General features: G+C 44.8%; 1 protein-coding gene across 1 annotated transcript in view; it reads right to left on the bottom strand.

Moving 5' to 3' along the window:
* The window catches only part of BARD1 (BRCA1 associated RING domain 1), a 141784-nt gene that overhangs the window by 60318 nt on the left and 58798 nt on the right, over nt 1-22668 (bottom strand). Inside the window, exon 5 of the mRNA XM_082260583.1 lies at nt 5825-5905. Within this exon, the coding sequence (XP_082116709.1) occupies nt 5825-5905 (81 nt within the window). The remainder of the gene's footprint in view (nt 1-5824; nt 5906-22668) is intronic.

A 22668-nucleotide genomic window follows, 5' to 3' on the forward strand; every position in this document is an offset into this window, starting at 1 on the left:
CCACAAGGTTGCAGTCTCGCTAAAAGTCGTTGATCGTCGCCATTACTAGTAAAAACAATAAAAAAATAAAAAGTCCATAAATGTATCCCATAGTTTGTAGACTCTAACTTTTGCGCAAACCAATCAATAAACACTTATTAGCATTTTGTTTACCAAAAATATGTAGCAGAATACATACTGGCCTGAATTGATGAAAAAATTAGATTTTTAATATTAGATTTTTTTTTAAAATGATGGTTCTATTTTTTTGTTTATAGCGTAAACAATAAAAACCACAGATATGATCAAATCCCACCAAAAGAAAGCTCCATATGTGGGAAAAAAGACATCAATTTTATTTGGGTACAATGCCGCACAACCCCGCAAATGTCAGTTAGAGCAACGCAGTGCCGTATCATAAAAAATGGCCTGGTCTTTAAGGGGTAAAACCTTTGGGAGCTTAAGTGGTTAAGGCAAATAACCTTTTAACAGTAGCTCCAGCCTGTTCCCTCTCCCCCCACCAAATACTCACCTAAACAGCTCCATTGCTGTTGCGCTCAGTCAAAACTTGTGAGAGTGGGGACCAGGGCCGAGATGGACTGTGTGTCTAAATAGACGCAAAAAGCTTGGCCTGGGATTCAGTATGCGTGAGTGCCACCATAGGAAGCTGCATCCTATGGGGGCACTCGGTAACCTAATCACCAGACTTACAGTGGGTACGGAAAGTATTCGGACCCCCTTAAATTTTTCACTCTTTGTTATATTGCAGCCATTTGCTAAAATCATTTAAGTTCATTCTTCTTCCTCATGAATGTACACATAGCACCCCATACTGACAGAAAAACACAGAATTGTTGACATTATTGCAGATTTATTAAAAAAGAAAAACTGAAATATCACATGGTCCTAAGTATTCAGACCCTTTGCTCAGTATTTAGTAGAAGCCCCCTTTTGATCTAATACAGCCAGGAGTCTTTTTGGGAAAGATGCAACAAGTCTTTCACACCTGGATTTGGGGATCCTCTGCCATTCCTCCTTGCAGATCCTCTCCAGTTCTGTCAGGTTGGATGGTAAACGTTGGTGGACAGCCATTTTTAGGTCTCTCCAGAGATGCTCAATTGGGTTTAAGTCAGGGCTCTGGCTGGGCCATTCAAGAACGGTCACTGAGTTGTTGTGAAGCCACTCCTTCGTTATTTTAGCTGTGTGCTTAGGGTCATTGTCTTGTTGGAAGGTAAACCTTCGGCCCAGTCTGAGGTCCAGAGCACTCTGGAGAAGGTTTTTGTCCAGGATATCCCTGTACTTGGCCGCATTCATCTTTCCCTCGATTGCAACCAGTCGTCCTGTCCCTGCAGCTGAAAAACACCCCCACAGCATGATGCTGCCACCACCATGCTTCACTGTTGGGACTGTATTGGACAGGTGATGAGCAGTGCCTGGTTTTCTCCACACATACCGCTTAGAATTAAGGCCAAAAAGTTATATTTTGGTCTCATCAGACCAGAGAATCTTATTTCTCACCATCTTGGAGTCCTTCAGGTGTTTTTTAGCAAACTCCATGCGGGCTTTCATGTGTCTTACACTGAGGAGAGGCTTCCGTCGGGCCACTCTGCCATAAAGCCCCGACTGGTGGAGGGCTGCAGTGATGGTTGACTTTCTCCCATCTCCTGACTGCATCTCTGGAGCTCAGCCACAGTGATCTTTGGGTTTCTCTTTACCTCTCTCACCAAGGCTCTTCTCCCCCGACAGCTCAGTTTGGCCGGACGGCCAGCTCTAGGAAGGGTTCTGGTCGTCCCAAACGTCTTCCATTTGAGGATTGTGGAGGCCACTGTGCTCTTAGGAACCTTAAGTGCAGCAGAAATCTTTTTGTAACCTTGGCCAGATCTGTGCCTTGCCACAATTCTGTCTCTGGGCTCTTCAGGCAGTTCCTTTGACCTCATGATTCTCATTTGCTCTGACATGCATTGTGATCTGGAAGGTCTTATATAGACAGGTGTGTGGCTTTCCTCATCAAGTCCAATCAGTATAATCAAACACAGCTGGACTCAAATGAAGGTGTAGAACCATCTCAAGGATGATCAGAAGAAATGGAAAGCACCTGAGTTAAATATATGAGTGTCACAGCAAAGGGTCTGAATACTTAGGACCATGTGATATTTCAGTTTTTCTTTTTTAATAAATCTGCAATAATGTCAACAATTCTGTGTTTTTCTGTCAGTATGGGGTGCTATGTGTACATTCATGAGGAAGAAGAATGAACTTAAATGATTTTAGCAAATGGCTGCAATATAACAAAGAGTGAAAAATTTAAGGGGGTCTGAATACTTTCCGTACCCACTGTACATATTTAACCACGATGTATTACGTGGCTCCTCCTCCATTGCTGCCTTCTTCCTGAAAATGCTAGCTGCTTGTTAGTCTATACTTTCTGATTCACAGGCACAAAACAAGCATACAACACTCAGAACCTCTGGCTTTGCATGCATTTTTTGACTGACTGATTCCAGACTATTGCAGCATAACGATCACTATGAAAAGCCATTAGCATTCTAAGAACAACAGATCACTAATAGCACCTACAACTTTGAACTCTGTAATGGTTTCCTTTAAATGGATTCCTTTGTACATCACCTTGGAGAAGTCATTAGTGGAGAAGTGCTTTGCTCTCCTTAGTAGGTGCTTTGAAGAACCTGACCTTTTACAGCTGGTCCAGCAATGTAAAGAGGTCTCCCAACCATAGTCCTAGACACCTAATAATCAGATGGAAACAAACTTTTCCATACTCCACATTAGGAAAATGGCTTCTAGAATATCTTTCTTTATTATGTTTTGTAAGGTAATTTTAGGACAATTTGTTGGGCTTGTAAAGTTCCTATTGCTGTGTTAGATAGGAAACTAATCCTTAACATATAGCTCATATATAAGTAATGCAATTCTTATTATTTCTACTTAAGATTTAAAGTTTTTCATCTCCAAGTCCTAAGGGCAGAGACTAACAACTGTATGCTGTTTCAGACAGAACGTGAGAGTAATAACAGCAGCAGAAAGAAAGAAGAAGATCAGGTCCCCCAGTCAGCAGATCTGTCTGATAAAACTCCAGGGAATTAAAAAAAAAAAAAAAAAAAAGCTAGCCATACATTTTAGATGATAGATGCTAGATGCTAGAAATACACCTTTTTTACGCCGTAGTCTTCCGAAGATCCGACTAACTAAGCACAGGAATCAAATAAAAAGCTAGAAGTGCAAGAAAACACTTAGCATAAAATAAAAGTAATAAAAACAGAAGAAGGCTGTGACTGTAGCCCCAGCACAGGGAGAGCCCATCTTACTCCTAACTAGGCAGAAGACAAACTGAGTTGGGAATGCTGATAGCAGGGGGGTATTGGACCAGTGGGACAGCCCCTATAGGTGTGTCTATGTAAAATACTTTGTTTTTAACAAGTCTTATGCCTAGCTTGCTCCTATGGATAAGAGGTCAATACCCATTGGTGAAGACTGAATGAGTGGGCGGCGACTGTCAGAGGACGTAAGAGAAACACCTTTTTTTAGTTGATCCGCTTACTGATCAAAAGACATGCATGAGAGAGATGCATTTACAATATTCCACTGTTGGTAATAAGAGAACATTCTCCTGGTTCACACTGATGCAACGCTGAAAACCCTGAATTCAGTGCCGGTTCCCGCATCGCACCTAAATCGCACACTGGTTCTCACTAAATCTGCGAACCACTGGAAGTGTCAAGAAAAAAAGTTATTGACACCCCCAGATCGATTCGTAGATCGCAGTGCAAACTGTCAAGGGTGCAGGAATCTGATTGCATAGGTGTGAACAATCATGCGTTCTGATTCCGGTGCAGACCAAAACAAGGGTCCTGCACCATTTTGGCGCGAATGTGATGCGATTTCAGCCAGTTTGTATGGCTGAATTCGCATTGCACAGACACCGCATGTAATCTGCACAGCAATGCGATATCTGTGATCGCACAAGTGTGAACCAAGCCTTAGTCAGCTTTTACCCAACATGGCTAAACATGGTCAGTTTAAACAGGGGAAGATCAAACAGGTATTGTACAACATAGAATGGGACAAATGACACTACAGAAACACTATGCTATATATCTGTGATGGCAAACCTTGGCACCCCAGATGTTTTGGAACTACATTTCCCATGATGCTCATGTGCTATGCAGTATAGTTGAGCACCATGAGAAATATAGTTCCAAAACATCTGGGGTGCCAAGGTTCGCCATCATTGCTATATATTATGTCTTAAAGGGACAGGAACTTTTGTTTTTTTTGCTACAACCACTTTAAATAGAACCGTCACTTTAAACTGCTGAAGCTTTTAAAAGCTGCTGAAGCATTCTGAATTAAAAATGTGAATGTAGCCTCAATAATGCAGTTGGAAGTATATGCACCTCTTTCCAGAACCAATGCCTTCCAGATTTGTGCACTACAGCTCTGACAGGTCCCAAGCACATATTGCTTGGCAGCAATAAAGCTCCCAGCAGATACATTCTTACATTAAATATGTTCACAGCTAAATTATCATCTTATAGGGCAGTAATAAAAAAAAAAAGAAAAAAAAAGCGTGTAGCACCCTCCTAGGTAAGAAAATGCATTTGGTGGCTCTTTTTTGCTTCTCTGGAGAGCCTGATCTGTTAGTTTGGTCTGTCATATGTTTCCAGGTGTTATTTATTGGGTCTAAGGGAGTCTCCCCACTGTATCCAATAAGGGAGCTTTTTGGACAGTGGAGGAAACCTGACCAGTAGCACACCAGGGTTTGTGGAGCTGAGATGCAGAGAATCCAGAGTGCTGACAAGTTGAGCTGCTGGTAGAATCATCTTGGGAAAAACAATACCGTGAGTACCAGGAGATCTGCCTAAGGGTCTGCCTAGGAGAGGGGACCACTCCAGAGAAGTCAGGGGATCAAGGAGCTAGCTCACATAAGGAGTGTATCAGTAAAGGGGGTGCCGTGTAGTTGACCCTGAAGATTAAGAACAAAGGGGGTGCCAGGAAGGGCCCTGAAGTTGTTCTGCAGTACAGTACAGTTTACCTCAGGATACAGTTTACTTCAGAAAGCTCATTCAAATATACTTCACAGCATTTTCAAGTCGTCCCAGTCTATTGTGCATAGTGTATAAAGTTGGAGTATCCCACTCATTCCCTTCTCCTAATTCCAAATAAAGACAAAAACCAAAGCTACCGGACTGTTTCCTGACTGAGCTAAAACACTTGGGAAAAATGTCAAACTGTCATGTGTCATTGTTGCTAATGGTAACCCAGGGAAACTGGTAACCAGCACCCAAGTGTGTAGTGCTAAAAAGCGTATGATGAGTTATCTTAAAATCTCCCAAAACATTCTGTCTAAATAAACCAGTTTATGAATAGGGACACAACTGCAGGTTTTAGTAACAAGCAGAAACTATGCTGCAGTTGGCCTGTGCAGGTGTTCTAAAAGTAAAACAACTAACAGGTATGACCCAAATCCACCCAACACAATTCTTCAATTGTCACTCAAACATTTATTCTTTAGCCTCGGTTCACACTATGGCGATCTGACTTAGGGGGCGACCTGTGAAGTAGCGTGCACCGCGACTTCTGCGCGACTTGCACGGACTTCATAAAATGAATGTCTATGCAAGTCGCCTCCAGGTCGCCCCTAAGTAGTACAGGGCCCTTTTTTCTAAGTCGGAGCGACTTGTGTCTCTCCTATTAGAACCGTTCCTGCACTACACAATGGGAGCGTGACAGACCGCGACTTGTCAAGCTGACAAGTCGCGGTCCAAGTCGGATCAGTGTGAATGGAGAATTAACTTTGGTTTTAAAAAGAAGTAAAACAAATTACCAAAGGTGTCCAGCCAGCATTGTCTTTCACATTGGGGTTGGCTCCATTCTTGAGAAGCTCCTCCACTCCCTTCAGGTCCCCCTGTGTGAGAATATGAAAAGCAAACCTTTGAATTCAAGAACAATATCTGGTGTCACATGTAAGTCTTATGAATATGCAAATAAAATACAGCATAAAAATGGCAGAATAGCTTTATGGGTTAGATACATGATAATGTGTCAGGAAGCCAGGCTCCACATTTTCCTTATTATTACTTCTAGCAAAAGACAGCTGCTCTTTAGTAGTGTATTAAAAATATTACTGCAACCACCAAGAGGCGCAGTCTTTATTATGATTAGAAATCAAAGTGGTGTTGCTGTACAACTGCCAGAGAACAAATATCATCTAACTGCAGAGTCATAGGCTGTGGCACTTTACAGATGTAATGAATATGGTGCAATGAAAAGAACATTTCTTTCTAGCAGATTTCAGTCCTAAGGCTCGTCTAGCCAGTCTCGGAAATGTTTGATGCAGGTATCTCCAGGGTGGACTCTGCTCTATAATAACATTTGGTCTTCTGCTTTGTGCTTTATGTCAGGTTCTACAGCAGAAACAGTAAGTCCGCGAGTTTTAGGTGTTAAAAGAAATCAGAAGCAGCATACACAGAGCATGCATTAAATACATACATTTTATGCACAAAGAATGAGCATTGGAATACAGATTTCTTCAAAAATAGGTTAAATTCTCTTGCAAGCTTTAGTGTGCCTTTCCTCAGTTTACACCAACACATTTGTTCGATCAGGCTTTTTGTATAGGGCTACCAATAAATAGTACAGTCCAACTGTTCAATGCAATGTAACGATAAACATCAGGTTGATATCAGTTGGGGTCCCCCTCAGAAGGGGAAAAAAAACAACTGCCAATGTTAAAAAGGTTTTAAACACTAAGTGCCGGTTCACATGTATGCGATGACCGACATCGCATGTGATTCGCAGCGCACTGCTCTGCAAATCATATGTGATGTCTGTGCAATGCAAATTCAGCCATACAGATTGTATTCACATTCGGACACAACACACACAGGACCCTTTTTTGGGTCCGCACCAGAATCGAATTGCATGGGTGTTCACATCAATGCGATCAGATTCATGTCCGAAGTGACAGTTCGCGCTGCGATATGCAAACTGATAATGCAAAAAGTAGTCACTGCCTCCACCTATAACTGGTCTTAATGGTAAGGAGCACTGGAAGGGCGGACGCAGATCAAAAAAAACGAGATTTCCAGTCACAACTTACCAACCAGCCAGCGACCAACCGGATTGACATGTCTAACAGTATGCGTTAAAAGCAGGGGTTTGGTTGCACACATTTGCAAATACATGCGTAAGCTGCAGGCCACGGCAAGGCACCCCGATATCTGCAGTCCCTAACTCTACAATTTAAAAAGTCTCTACAATGAGAGTACATGTATTTTTGCATTATCGTTGATATCTACATTGAGCCAGGCAACGCACTGACACCTTTGCCGCCATTGTGCGATGTGTTGGGTGTTCAGTGTGACCCTGTGCCTTTAAGGAGGGGTGGGCTCCCTCTAGTCACCTGTCCTCCATCTATCTCATTAAATGCATGTGCTCTCATTGTAGAGACTCTTTAAATTGTAGAGTTAGGGACTGCAGATATCAGGGTGCCTTGCCGTGGCCTGCAGCTTACGCATGTATTTGCAAATGTGTGCAACCAAACCCCTGTTTTTAACGCATACTGTTAGACAGGTCAATTCGGTTGGTCGCTGGCTGGTTGGTAAGTTGTGACTGGAAATCTTTTATTTTTTTTTTTTATTTGATTTGCAAACTGATCTGGGGGTGTCGTTAACTTTGTATTGACACCCCCAGCGATCCGCATATGACAGTGTGAACTGCCTTTGAGTTGAATGCGATGGGGGAACCCGCAGTGGATTCGCAGGGTTCCAGCATCGCATATGTGTGAACTGGGACCTTAAAGAAATAGAAAAGTTATTGGAAAATCTCTTGTGATCTGGCCTATTTTTCACTCCTCTATATGACAATGGGAGGAAGGTTGGAATCACACATCCATTTGATTTGATGGCAGATACCTCCCTACCCCTTATCTCCAGAACATATTTGCACCTGTATGACCAGTAACCTCATCACTGTTCTGCCAACTAAAGTCTTACTGGCCGAAGTGACTGCACATCTTCAAGTTACCTAGCTAAATAAGAATGAAATGACTGGAATTGGGACTTCTCACTAATCTCCTCCCTTACACAGGCCATATATCCTCTGACCCCACCCTAGCACTTCTACATTTTGGCATTGACAAACTGCCACTCTAGTGCACACTGCTAGTTTTTTTTTTTTTTTTCGTTCAACCCAGCGGGCTGAAGGAAAATAAAACGGACAGCTCAAGTCGGAGCTGCTGTACTAACAATCCAATGTTAGTACAACAATCTCCCCTACTGTTCTATTGTATTCTGACAGAACACACCGCTCAGTGTTCTCAGCCATTGGCTTACAGCGCTGATCAGGAGTCGGTTGTCAGACCTTTTTCAGTCATGCCCCTTCATCAGAAACTGGCTGCAGTACATGTGGGACGAATGTCGGCTAGTTTCCATTGAACCAGCCGATGCCGCACGATATTGGGCCTGTGTGTATAGGGCTTTTGCCACAAAACTTAATATCGCTAGGCTACGGAACTCTAATTTTCCACTGCATGAAACTGAACGGTTCGGCTCGCTTTTGTGCTTTTCCACTGCATGGTACCGCATGGTATGGTATAGGAACGGTTCGGTACGGTACAGCGGCGCTTTTCCACTGCATGGAACCAAACGGTGCGGCTCTCAAAAACAGTACCACCTCGATTGTGGTTCCAAGAAGTACCATACCCGGTACCATATCCCACAATCCTTTGCATGCAGTCCCTACTAGCCACTGATTGGTCAGAGAATCCCACCCACCCCGTTGTTATCCCACCCACTTAACTTTAGTACTACTTTAGTGGAAAAGCAAACCATACCGTACCGTTCCAAAACCGCACCATGCGGTACCAGCAGTGGAAAAGCAAACAGGGACAAGCAGGGCCAAGCAGGGCCGAGTAGAGCCGAGCCGGTACTTGCAGTGGAAAAGTGCCATAATACACCATCCAGTGTAACAGATACATGTATGGACATCAGCCATCAATGTGAAAATGTAAAAAAAATAATGGCCTTGACTAATTTATTCTACCAGAGATTACATTTCCCTCTAGTCAGTTTGGGTATCCGACCCAAACTGCACATTTAAAAGTTGATATTGAACATACATCCTATGTCCTGTATTGTTGTGGTTGTTTACCCTTTGTTGGCTTTTGTTACTTAGTATTTCATGTATGCGGCACTGCTCGCTCTCTCTGTCCTCACTGGACTCAGGGAGAGCAGCTGGAGCCAGTGATGAGGGAGCAGGGCTGAGCCACACTGTGTCAATGAACATGGTTTGAGAGCGAGCAGCACGTGCCACCAAAGGAAGAGACTTCCTATGGAGGAACACGGAGATAAGGAGAAGCCAAGAGAGCTGGCGGGGGATTTCAAAAAGGGGAGGATTGGGACTGCTCTGTGCAAAACCATTGCACAGAGCAGGTAAAAATGGCATGTTTGCCATCTAAAAAAAAAAAAAAAAAAAATTAGGTTTACAAATCACTTTAGGGGGTTACCTTAAGCGGACCATACAGGTTACAATTTGGTTGTACAATTTCCATTAGATCTACCAACAGCTATTTGGATTGTAAGCACTCATAATTAAGGCCCCCAACCATCTTGTCTTGAATTGCATTGTATTGTATCTGTCTTGTCTTCTTTATTTTGTAAAGTGCAGTGTGGGTGAGTCTAGGATGGAAAAAGACTTGGGGGTACTGGTAGACAACAGGCTTGGCAGTGGCATGCAATGCCAAGCCGCTGCAAGCAAAGCCAACAGAATACTGGGATGTATAAAAAAGGGGATTCACACCAGAAATAAAGAGATTATTCTCCCGCTCTACAAGACTCTGGTCCGGCCACATCTGGAGTATGCTGTCCAGTTCTGGGCATCGGTCCTCAGGAAGGATGTGCTGGAACTGGAGAAAGTCCAGAGAAGGGCAACAAAAATAATTAGGGGAATGGAGGACATCAGCTATGAGGAAAGACTACAAGCACTGAACCTATTCTCTCTGGAGAAGAGACGATTGAGGGGGGATATTATATCAATGTACAAATACTGTACTGGTGACCCTAGCATAAGGAACAAACTATTCAGTGAAAGGAGATACAATAAGACACGTGGCCACTCACTAAAACTAGAGGAAAGGCAGTTTAACCTTAAAATGCGTAAGGGGTTCTTCACTGTAAGAGCGGTAAGGATGTGGAATTCTCTTCCACAAGCAGTCGTATCAGCAGGGAGCATTGATAGTTTCAAAAAACTATTAGATGGGCACCTTAGAGACCACAACATACAGGGGTATACAATGTACGGTTAAAAGCAAACACACACACACATCATAGGTTGAACTGGATGGACTGATGTCTTTTTTCAACCTCACGAACTATGTAACTGTTTGCGCTATGTAAATTCTGTATTCTATTAATAACATAGTGCAAGGACCTACCTGGTAAATTGTTCTTAATTGGTCTTTGCCAGCAGGGGCTAAAAAAGGGCATCTAAGCAAATGTTTCCGTACATAACAAGGTTCAATTAAAGGGCTTGCTTTAGCGCGCACGCCTCTAAAAAAAAAAGTGTTCCCATACCGCCCATATACCTGTACTAAGTAAATTGCTCTTTAGGAGAATGGAAAGTCAGGGGTCTACGTGGACAATGATCAATGGGTGCACTATGCAGTGAAGAATAGGTGTCAGACTGACAGAAAGCACAGCTGTTTACAAAAAAAAAATGGGAAGAGTACATGAGAATTATGGCATTTTCGGAGATCTACTTTGCATAGATGCCATTTACAGCAGTAGGTTTACCAGTCATATGTGTACATAGCTCCTCTGTTCTGTGCCTCATACAATTTGTTCACAGAAGGGGACTTGGAAAACTCTTGTATGGAAATGAAAGGATTATAAACGCCAATAACGAAGAAGCTAAATGCCCTAAAACCAGTCCATGCACTATGGCAACCCGCTTATTTTTTTCCAATTGCTCCCAATTCTAAATATGTGATATTTGGTTATTTTTATTGAAACTGGACCTTGTTTTTTCCCCCTCTCTTTCAATAGCGACGACGAGAGGATTACGACGGAAATGCCAAATTCTGGAAATCAGAAGGGAAATCGTAGTCTGGAAAAAAAACATTCTTGTGGGCCAGGTTATCAACTTTCATTCATCTTTCTTGCACAGTTATTGTCAGTCACACAATACTTGCAGATAGCTTAATTGAGGCAGCTTAAATTTTTTTTTAGTATTCTCCTGGAGACGCAGACGAGTTCCAAACCAATTTTCTTACCAATGGAGCATTTCCTGGAAAATGCACGATAATCAAGCACAGCTCCCATTGCCTTCCAAAAGATTAAATTAACTCAAATCAGACGCCAAAAATGGAACTAATAAGCATCCAAGAACGGTCATAAAATGTGGTAACGATTGCTGCACATAAAAGAATTTTAGCTCTGACAGCTGGGAATAACTGCAGCTTTAAAGCTCGGCAGTAAAAACTTCAGTGGAGATTTTGTTTTTAACCCATAGTGAATAATGCTATCTAAAGAATGCTTATCCATAGGGTATTCGTATTGCATTAAAGGGTTGTGTATGCAAAATATACAGATTTGCTTGTTAACAATCATGAACATGGAACAGCAGACAAGCCAAAATGTGAAGGTAATCTCTTAAAGTAGGGGTGTCAAACTCCATTTAATTGAGGGCCGTATCAGCAATATGATTGCCATCAAAAGGGCCAGTGGTATGTGGAAGACTAAATGTCCAGAGCATAGCCTACCCTTACATAAGACGTCACGAGCCTCCCCACCATCAGAAGTTGAGTCCCCCACCCTCCCTTACATTACAGTGCACCACCCTTACCTTGTGCTGCGGCTGGGAAGAAGCTAGAGGCAGTGCTGGAAAGCAGAAAGCACAGGGTATGGAGGAGGGCTGGAGCTCTCCTGCAGGAAAGGTGCGAGGGCCACATGAAATGGCCCGGAGGGCCGAATTTGGCCCACGGCCTTGTGTTTGACACTAATGTCTTAAAGTATTTTCAGGTAAACCATAAAATACCTCTCTAAGGGTTCTTTCACACGGTCGTTCCGTATGTCCGTAAATCACCCCATCCGTTTCCAGGTGATATACAGACATAATGAATGTCTATGGGATTGCGGATGTGAGCAGATTACCATCCGCTGACATCGGATTTTCGTCCTTTCAGTTCTGTTCCATTTTTTGGAACGGAACAGAACCCTATTTTTGTTCCGTTTAAAAAAACGGAACGGATGCAAAAATCGGATGTCAGCGGTGTCATCCGCTGACATCCGCAATGCCCATAGACATACATTATGTCCATATATCATCCACAAATGGATGGGATGATATGCGGACATACGGAGCGGATGACACAAGTGTCATCTGTGTCCGTGAAAAAAAAAAAAAAGTGTCGGAGCGGATCGCTCCGTGTGAAAGAACCCTTAATGTGCATACATTTTCCTGTAACCCAAGAGCGCGTTACTATATTTTGAATACACAACCCTTTCATGCAATCCTAATACCCTATGGATAAGCGTCTTTTTAGATAGCATTATTCACTATGGGTTAAAAACAAATTCTCCTTTGAAGTTTTTTTTTTTTTTTGTTAATCATGAACATGGAACAGCAGGAAAGCCAAAATGTGAAGGTAATCTCTTGAAGTATTTTCAGGTAAACCATAAAATACCATGTGCATACGTTTTCCTGTAACCCCAGAGCGCGTTACTATATTTTCCTCTTTTCTGATCGGTCATCTGTCAGAATAGTGAAATCAGCAGCCTTGCTGAGCAACTCAAAGTCAAACACATAACTTCAGCTACATTACCAGGTTTAAAGCTTACATGAGATGTTAGTGATTGGGTTTACATACTGTATATTTAACTGCTCAGCCTGTCAAGCACCAGGCAACTTTTCCATCTTGCAGTGCCTGGTGCTTGACAGGTGATATGTCAGAGCTGGACAGAGAATAAGGATGCCAAACATATACAAAAGGTTTATAATGCTAGGGATATTAACTTGTAATTTCAGTCATCCTTTAATGTGGAACTTAAAGCGGAACTCCACCCAAAAGGGGAAGTTCTGCTTTAACCACTTTAAGACTGGAAGATTTTACCCCCTTCCAGACCAGGCCCTATTTTGCGATTCGGCACTGCATTTTTTTAACGGACAATTGCGTGCGATGATGTATCCAAACAAAATTTACGTCCTTTTTTCCCACAAAATAGAGCTTTCTTTTGGTGGTACTTGATCACCTGTGCGATTTTTCATTTTTGCGCTATAAACAAAAAAATGAGCGACAATTTTGAAAAAAAAAAAAAACACAATATTTTTCACATTCTGCTATCTAACATTCCCAAAAAAAATTTTTTTTACATTTTAGGCCAATTTGTTTTCTGCTACATATTTTTGATAAAAAAAAAAAAAAAAAACAAACAATTGCAATAAGCGTATTTTGATTGGTTTGCACAGAAGTTGTCGCATTTACTAACTACGGGAAAGATGTATGTCATTTTTATTGTAGTTTTTTTTTTACTAGTAATGGCGGCGATCTCCGTTTTTTTGCGGGACTGCGACAATGTACATTGCAGCGGACAGATCGGACCCCTGACATTGGGGGGGGGGGGGGTTCTGTGACACAGACAGAGATCGCAGGTTCAGCTATGTTGAATCCTGTGATCTCCTCCTGTCTGTCACTAAGAAGATCCGCCTGCTTTGTTTACATAAGCAGGCGGGTCTTCTCACACTTTCCCCGATGATCGGGGAAGGGAGGTGGTAATCGCCGCCTCTCCTCCTCCGGCCTGACTCCCGCTGTGTCTAAACACAGCGGGAGAGAGCCTCCGGCGGTGCACGCCGCCGAGACCTCTGGGAGTCCAGCGACACAGGTCTACATCGCTGGACCCAGGGGAGCCGCACTGCCGCAGTAGGAATACTGTGAGCAAGTCGGCAAGTGGTTAGGGACTCGTCTCTTGCTTTAAAGGGGGGGAGCAGGTACCCCATTTTGACTGGTACCTGCTCCCACTTCCATCCCGAGCGCTGCGGCGCTTTGGGAACGGAAGTTCTCCTTCCTCTCTCCCCCCCTGCAGTCTTCTGGGACACTGACAGGTCCCAGAAGCCCGCATCCACCATTCCAGGATGCGCCGTGCGACTCGCGCATGCATAGTGGGCACCTGGCTGTGAAGCCGCAAGCTGTCACAGCCAAGTGCCCATAGTGAAGATGCCGGCGCTGCCGAGGGTGGACTGCGGATGAAGATGGCTGGGGTGAGCTCACCGCTGGACAATGGGACAGGTGAGTGGCTGTTTTTTAAAAAGTCAGCAGCTACACTTTTTGTACCTGATGACTTTATTTTTTTTTTTTATAGGTGGCTGGAACTCTTTAAGTAAAAATGCCAACACTTTAATTATTCATGTGAATTACACGTAAAAAAATATACACTTGCTGCTCTGAAAAAAAAAACCTTCATACATAAGCATGATCAGAACACCAACAAAATGCTGCGTTACCTTTCACAAATGCAAGGAAAAATGTGTTTCTTTAATGAATTTATCTTTAAATGATACCTTTAGCTAAGGTTAAAACGTTGTATTTAGCCTGCAGAGGTTCCTGACGGAAGAGGGCTTATTTGTTCCTTATAAGGTACCCAAGCAATGAACTAGTGGCTACTATTGTAGTGAGAGCTTTTTTTTTTTTTTTGTAAACAATGGAGTTGGACTTTAAAGTGAAACTTCACTTTCCTAATCAACAATGATTTTTATTCTTACGCTGCTAGTAAAATGTTAGGAAAGAATATCATATTTACTGGTTTTAAACTTTTTTTTTTTTACATTCCTACAGTTACGTCTTGGTTTCCAGACCTAGGCAAATGTCACACATGCCAGGAGTATTCCGGAGGGGAGGAGAGGAGGAGGGGTTTTCACAGCTAAGCACACTCTTCTGCATGCATGCTTGAGCTAAAGGCAGATGGATTCCAGGAAGTAAATGCTACATCAATTATCTGCCCTTAATCCAGATGGCCACGGCCAGGAATGCTAGAAGGTGTTTTTCAAAGTGATTTCACAACAAAATAAATCATACAGATATGGATGGATGGAGGATTTTGCTTTGCATGATAAAAAATGTATTAAATATTGTTTTGGTTTGTGGTGTTTAGATGCAGTGAAGAACCGCTTTAAGGTTTTCTAATAATATTTCAGTGTGTTGGAGATCTTAAAAATGTACATACTTATAAAGGAGCTTGGACGCATATATTGGGAACTAAAGGGAGCTTTACATGCCTTTTCTCCAATGATCAGCATCCCTTGCCGACTATCTTCTTCTGCATGCCGGTCTTCATTGTCTGTCATTGGATGATTTCACTCCTTTGCACACACAAGTGCTAGTCATCCCAGCACACACGGATCGGGCTGGTGCCAGCAGCTGAGCTACACATGCACACCTCAGTTTTCATTACGGAGCACACTGAGAGCAGGAAAGTAGGTGTATTTTAGTGCAGAAGAGACATTGCATGTCTTGTCTGCAATAAAGAGCCTGCCTACTCACAGTAACAGCAGAACTTCCACCTAAAGCAGGGCTTTAGGCAAACCCCAGGCACCAGGTCGCCATGGTGACCACAAGTTTTGTCCTAGTGCCTGGGCTGCCACCCAAATTCTCCCCACACCCTGGGCACGAACACCATTCCCCCCCCCCCCCCGCCACCAGCTATGTATTTTGGGCTCTTCTTGCCTATCTGCGGGCCCGGGATCGGCATAGTGGGTGCCACCTTGGAGGGGGGAGAGCAGACATGTGTACACTTCTCCTGGGTCCCAATTTACAGTTTGCCCGGCCATCAAGGCTGGAAAAGAATGTAATGCAGTGCAATCTGAATTGCATTACATTCACTTAAGCACAGGGAAGACATGCAGGGTCTTTTGGACCCTGCATGTCTCATCAAAGAGAACCTGTCACCAAACTTTTTGTCCCCTATGTGATGGAAAAACAAAATGGGATTTTTGACATACCGTAAAATCCATTTCTCTGATGTTCATTGGTGGACACAGCTCCCGATCTCCTTAACCATTGGGTTATACTGCCCTCTACAGGAGTAGGGCACTAGGCAGAAAAAAGGTGTGGCTACGTCTATGGGCAGTCCTGGGGGTATACACTCTCTCTCTGGTATAGGTACTCAGTTTTGTTACAAGCAGTATCAGAAGAATTACAACTCCACAGAGGGGTGGGTGTTGTGTCTGTCAATGAGAACATCAGAGGATGCATTTTAAAGGAAGTCAAAAGTCCTATTTTCGCTTTCGTTCGACGGACACAGCTCCTGATCTTCTTAACCATTGGGACGTCCCAAAGCAGTGTTAAACATGAGGGGTGGGAACAGCAAAAAAAAAAAAATTCCAAGGCTAACTATAGCCGACCAGGTAAACAGGAGCTTAACCAAAACAACTGGAGCTTACCTGAAAAATCCAATACACCCTCAAAGAGGACCAGGTCCTCTAAACAGCAGCCTGCAAAACTTTGTGGCCAAAAGACGCATCTGCAGATGCCAACACATCCACTTTATAGAACTTTGAGAAAGTGTGCACCGACGACCAGGTGGCTGCCTTGCAAACCTGCGTCGCTGATGTCTGATGACGGAAGGCCCAGGAGGCACTGAGTGCCTGAGTAGAGTGTGCCTTGACAGGGAAAGGAGGAACCTGACCCTTGATGTAATATGGCTGAATCACCATCTTTTCTGATCCATCTGGAAATGATCGCAGAGGAAGCAGACAACCCTTTCCGAGGCCCATCCGTAAGCACAAATAGTGAGTCTAATTTCCTAAAAGACTCTGTAGCATTCAAACCAATTTTCTTCAGATGTTTTGGCCTAGGACACAGGGAAGGCAACACAAAGTCTGCATTAAAATTAAATTCAGACACAACCTTTGGAAGGAACGACGAACAGGGGAGAAGAACCACCTTATCCCTGTGAACCACCAAGTAAGGAGAATGACAGGATAACACCGCCAATTCTGACACCCTGCCTGCAGAGGTGATAGCCACCAAGAAGGTCCCCTTCTGCGACAGTGTAAGCAGGGGAATCTCCCAAAGATTCCTGAAAGGAGGCTTCTGGAGGACAGAGCGCTAAATTGAGGTCCTAAGGCGGAAACGGAAACCGCACTGGAGGGGCCAAGTGCCTAACATCCTGAAGAAAGGTACGCACCAGGGAGTATGTGGCCACTAAGGCCGACACCTGACCCTTGATAGTACTTAATGCCAGTTTCTGCTCAACCTCCCATTGAAGGAAGGTCAAGATCCGAGCCACCGAAAAAGAGCAAGGATGAACCCCAAGAGACTCACACACACAGAGATCTTCCTAGAAGTAGATTTCCTAGCCTTTTGAATCACTGACTCAGACAAACCTTTATCCATCAGCACCTGGTGTTCAACAGCCAAGCCGTCAAAGCCAGCGACTGTAAACCAGGATGGAAAATTGGCCATTGGGATAGCAAATCCTCCCTGAAAGGAAGCTTCCAAGGAATGTCAGCGACCAGCTGCACTAGATCGGCGTATTAAGCCTGGCGAGGCCAGTCTGGAGCCACTAAGATGACCAGTATTCTTTCCTGCCTCGATCCTGCATAGAAGTCTAGACAGAAGCTAGAGAAGAGAGAAGGCGTAAATCAGGTGATACTGACCCCATAGGGTCACCAACGCGTCTGTGGTGTCTGCCAGAGAATCCTGTGACTGAGCCACAAACCAACAGATCCCCCTCAGGGATGCCCCACCGTAGACACAACTGATGAAACACTTCCAGATGAAGGGACCACTCCCCTTGGTCCAACACCTTCCGACTGAGGTAATCGTCTCCCAGTTTTCCCCCCAGGGAATGTGTACGGCGGAGAGGGCTGAACGAACCATTCTGCCCACCTTAGAATCCCAAATACCTCCAGAGCTGCCAGGACCCTTCTTGTGCCCCCCTGGTGATTGACATAAGCCACGGCCATGGCATTGTCCGATTGAATGCGCACTTGACATCCCTAAAGACGATCCGCTTGGAGTTCCAAGACATTGATTGATAGTCTGGACTCTTCCAGTGTACAGAGCTCCATAGCAAAATTTTTGCTGAGGATGCCTCCCCAGCTTGACAGGCTGCCATCCGTAATGACCTCTGTCTAATACAACGGGAGGAAGAATTTGCCCCACTGAAGCGCCGGCAAAGGAAGTCACCATATCAGGGACTCCCTCGTTCCCCGGCTCAGCCAGATCTAATTGTCCAGAGACTGCGGAGTCTTGTACTATCTGGCCAGAATCTCCCTTTGCAGGGATGTTGTATGGAACTGCAAACGGAATCCCCTCAAAATGTAGACACCATCAGGCCCAGCACCCAGGTCATCCAAGTAGCCCAGTACCATGATCCCCCATTGGCATAACAATGGTAGCACGGGGGCAAACACTTTTGTGGGGAGACCAAAGGGTAACACCACAAACGGATAATGCTCCTCTCCCATGGCAAAATGGAGGAAGTGCTGGTGACCGGCACATATTGGACTGTGAAGGTAAACATCCTTGATGTAGATAGAGGCAAGAAAATCCCCCTGATGCAGGGATGCCACCACAGTGCGAATGGACTCCATTCTGAACTTCTGCACCCACACAAAGCAGTTTAGCGCCTTGAAGTCAGGGATTGGACGCACCTTGCCTTCCTTCCTGGGAACTGTAAACAGGTTTGAGTGAAATCCCTGAAAACGTTCCTAAGTCGGAACTGGAACAATCACCCCTTGATAAACTGCAGCCCCTGGACCAGCTGGTCTGCCAGCTTAGCAAAGGTAGGGGGGAGCTCTTCTCCTTCCAGGTTACGGCATAAAAGCTTAGCCCACTCAGTCAGAGTTTGCGACACCAGGGCAATGGTGAATACTGGCCTCAGTGCCAAACCAGCCAGAGTGTACATATTGAGGGCCACCGCGTCTGACTTCCTGTCAGCCAAATCCTTAAAGGCCGGGGACTCTTCCACCGGAATCATGGTTGCCTTTTTTAATCTGGAAACTGGAGGGTCCACCACCAGTGGAACAGTCCACTTTAGTGACAATTCTGTCAAAATAGGCGGGGAAGTAAACCCCTTTTCCGCTCTGAATAGCTTGTGAGTGCCAAAGGGAACCTGCGCCTCTGTCGCAGCTGCATCCTCCATCTTTAGCCGCTTGCCGCACGCCACAGAAATACTGCGGCAGGCTGGCTCAGCTGCACGTATCGCCATACCCATACGTCACTCTTCAGGAGCGAGTGTGGGAGGGGCGCACGGTGATTCACGGGGGGGCTGATCTGAGGGGGGGGTCGGCGGCCGCAATCACTGCCGCGGGAGGACAGACTGTTGTCATGTCAGCAATCCACACAAAGGGCCCCTGTGTCCTCCTATTTAGGAACACAGGTCCCTGTGTTGATCCAATAAGCCCACACCCTCACAGTTAGAAAACCCCTAGGCTCACATTTAACCCTTTGATCGCCCCTGGGTTAACCCCCCTCCCCTACAGTAACAGTGCATATTTTTAGCACTGATTACTGTAGCAATGTCACTGGTCCCCCCCATAAGTGTCGAAAATGTCAGTTATGGGTCTGATCTGTCCACCACAATGTCACAGTCCTGCTAAAAATCGCTGATCGCCACCATTGTAAGAAAAAAAAAAAAAAAAAGACAAATCTTTTCCCTAGTTTATAGGCGCGATAACTTTTGCGCAAACCAATCAAAATATGCTTATAGCGTAGCAGAATACAAATTGGCCTAAAATTATGAAAAATTTTTGATTTTTACATTTTGTTTTGGCAATGTTATATAGCAGAAAGTGAAAAATATTGTTTTTTTTTTCCAGAATTGTCTGTCTTTTTGTGTTTATAGTTCAAAAAGTTTAAATCGCACAGGTGATCAAATACCACTAAAAGTAAGCTCTATTTGTAGGAAAAAAAGGACAGCGTCGCACGACCACGCAACTGTCCGTTAAATTAACACAGTGCCGAATCACAAAGAAATGGCCTTGTTATTAAGGGGGAAAATCTTCCGGTCCAAAAGTGGCTAAGGTCTCATGCACAGATATAATCAGTGCTTCCACCAGCGCCTTTTCGTGCGCGATCACAGATATGGAGAAATCCCCCTCACTATCTGAGGATTCCAGGCGCGTGGTTGCAGACCCAACAGGGTAACCCACGTCCGCGATCGTCGAATCAGATTCAGGATCTGATGAGACAGATGAGGCAGGGGATGCTTTTTGCTAGCCCGTCGCCTAAAAGCCACCTCCACCCAGGACACGAAGGACTTTAGGACTGCCGTCAATGCATCGATGGATGGTTGGGACCCAGAGGGCGCCGCAGCCTCAGAGAGGGGATCAGGTGGGGAGATGTGCTCCAAAGACTCCATGAGTCACCAAGGGGACCCCACAAAACATGTAAAACTCTGCAAAGGGACAGCCCCCACCGCGCTGGCAGCACCACCCAGTCGCCAGGCACAAAGCACCAAGCAATCCTCAGCAGAGAGGGAGAGAACCGCACCCAGCAGAAACAGGCACATGCAGCCACCAGGATAATCTGCACTCCAAGCGGAGTAATCAGGAAGTGAAAAGATCCAGGCGTCAGCACCAGGGGATGAGGGGGTGCTCCCAACGCTTAAAATCGCCATCCACAGGGCTCCACTGTCATGGGCGACACTATTTTCAATAGCAAACCACCGCAAAATGGCCCCCGGACTACACAAACATGGCAGTTGTGCACACAAGTTACAAGAAAATGGCGGCCCTGCGTGGCACCAGGAGGGACCCCTAGGCCTCAAGGACAGGCCCAGGCAGGATGGGGCTCCCGGCAGGAGCCCCCACCAGGTATAACCCCCCGCACAGACGATTGTCTGGTCGCACACCCTCCCCTGCCCTATCGCCAGTATAGTGCCCTGCCCCAAACCCCCCCCCCCCGCAGGAGGTGGACCAGACCACCAACACAGCCCCAGCATAAGTGGAGGGGGGGTAAGGTGGGGGGGACAGATGAAGGAGGGGTGCCTAACAGGAAGGAAGGTAACCCAGGGGTCTGACTGTCCCAAGGAGGGGGACAGCTACTCACCATACCAGGAACCAGGCAGGTGCCGCTCCTCCTCTCTATCTAAATGGGGGGCTGTCGGCCAGGAGAAACACTGCAACTTGCGCCAAGACCCGGTCGTAATCGACCTTGCGTGGCGTTTAACTCGCAAATCAGCCCCCGTCCAGTGGGGCTATGTCACAGCAAACCTAGCTCGGAGCTGAGGTCTGTGTACGCTCGGTGGCTAGACTGGGATGACCACTGGATCTAGATTATCCAGCCCATCACCCAGTCCGGCAGTTGATTGTAGATCTTACAGGAAAAAAACAGGAGAAAAATTTCTATCAAAAAGAAAAAATTGCCAGGACTAGAGATCCCAACAAGGAACTAAGTCCTTACTCCAGACTAGGCAGAAAAAAAACTGGGTATCTATAGCAGAAAGAGGGAGTATACCCCCTGGGACTTCCCATAGGCATAGTCAGACTTTTTTTTCTGCCTAGTGTCCTACTCCTGTAGGGACAGTATAACCCAATGGTTATGAAGATCAAGAGATACACGTTACATATCGCTACGCACGCCAAAATGAGAGAAATAATTATAGCACCAGGCTTCCTTTGTAACGCTAAACTAATGACCTATAGGGGTCTTTTAACGCTTCCCCTATGAAAAAATATAGGGTACAGACATGTTTAAAGTTTGACATGTTGGGTATCTTTTTACTTGGTGCAACCTCTGCTTCTATATTTTACTGAAAAATTGGGTAATTCATTGTGTTTTTGTGCCCCTAAAATTATCTTCAACCACTTCAGCCCTGGAAGATTTTACCTCCCTAATGACTAGGCCATTTTGTGCGATATATTAACATAAAATTGCGCGGTCGTGTGACGCTGTACCCAAATACAATTGATGTCCTTTTTTACCCACAAATAGAGCTTTCTTTTGGAGTTATTTGATCACCTCTGCGGTTTTTATATTTTGCGCTATAAACAAAAAAAAGAGCGCAAATTTTGAGAAAAACGCCATATTTTTTACTTTCTGCTATAAAACATTCCCAATAAAAAAAAATTTTAAAAATTTAATTTTTTTTATCAGTTTAGGCCAAAAAAAAAAAAAAAAAAAAGAATGTCTCTGGCTGTGAAAGGGTTAAAGAAAAAGTTCACCTTTGGGAACATGTTCCACCCATAAGATTTGTTAGTTAAAAAAAAACGGGCTCCTAACTTTTTTTAGCTGAATCCTAGATTTAAAGCAAATTTGTCAACCCTGACCTAAAGTACCCCAAACTAGTTGTTACACAAGTGTTATTGACTGACAGAAGCTCCAGCTTAAAAATGGTTAATTTAACCACTTGCCGACCAGTCACTGGGACTGTACTGCGGCTCGATTCCGATAAAGTGGCTCGATTCCTTCCAGCAACGTAGACCTACGCTGGACTCCTCCCCTTGTGGGCGGCCGGTGGCTCGCTCCCGCTGTTTTCAGTCACACCGGGAGTCGGGCCAGGGGAGGAGCAGCAGCGATCGCCGCCGCTCTTCCCCAATCGTCGGGGAATCGTGTCTGGAGATCCGCCCGCTTGTGTAAACAAAGCGGGCGGATCTCCTAAGTGACAGGCAGGGTCAGATTGCAGGGTTCAGCATAGCTGAACATGCGATCTGTCCCTGTGTCACTCAGTC

This window comes from Pelophylax lessonae (assembly GCF_965119305.1).
Source record: "Pelophylax lessonae genome assembly, chromosome: 6".
Taxonomy (NCBI): domain Eukaryota; kingdom Metazoa; phylum Chordata; class Amphibia; order Anura; family Ranidae; genus Pelophylax; species Pelophylax lessonae.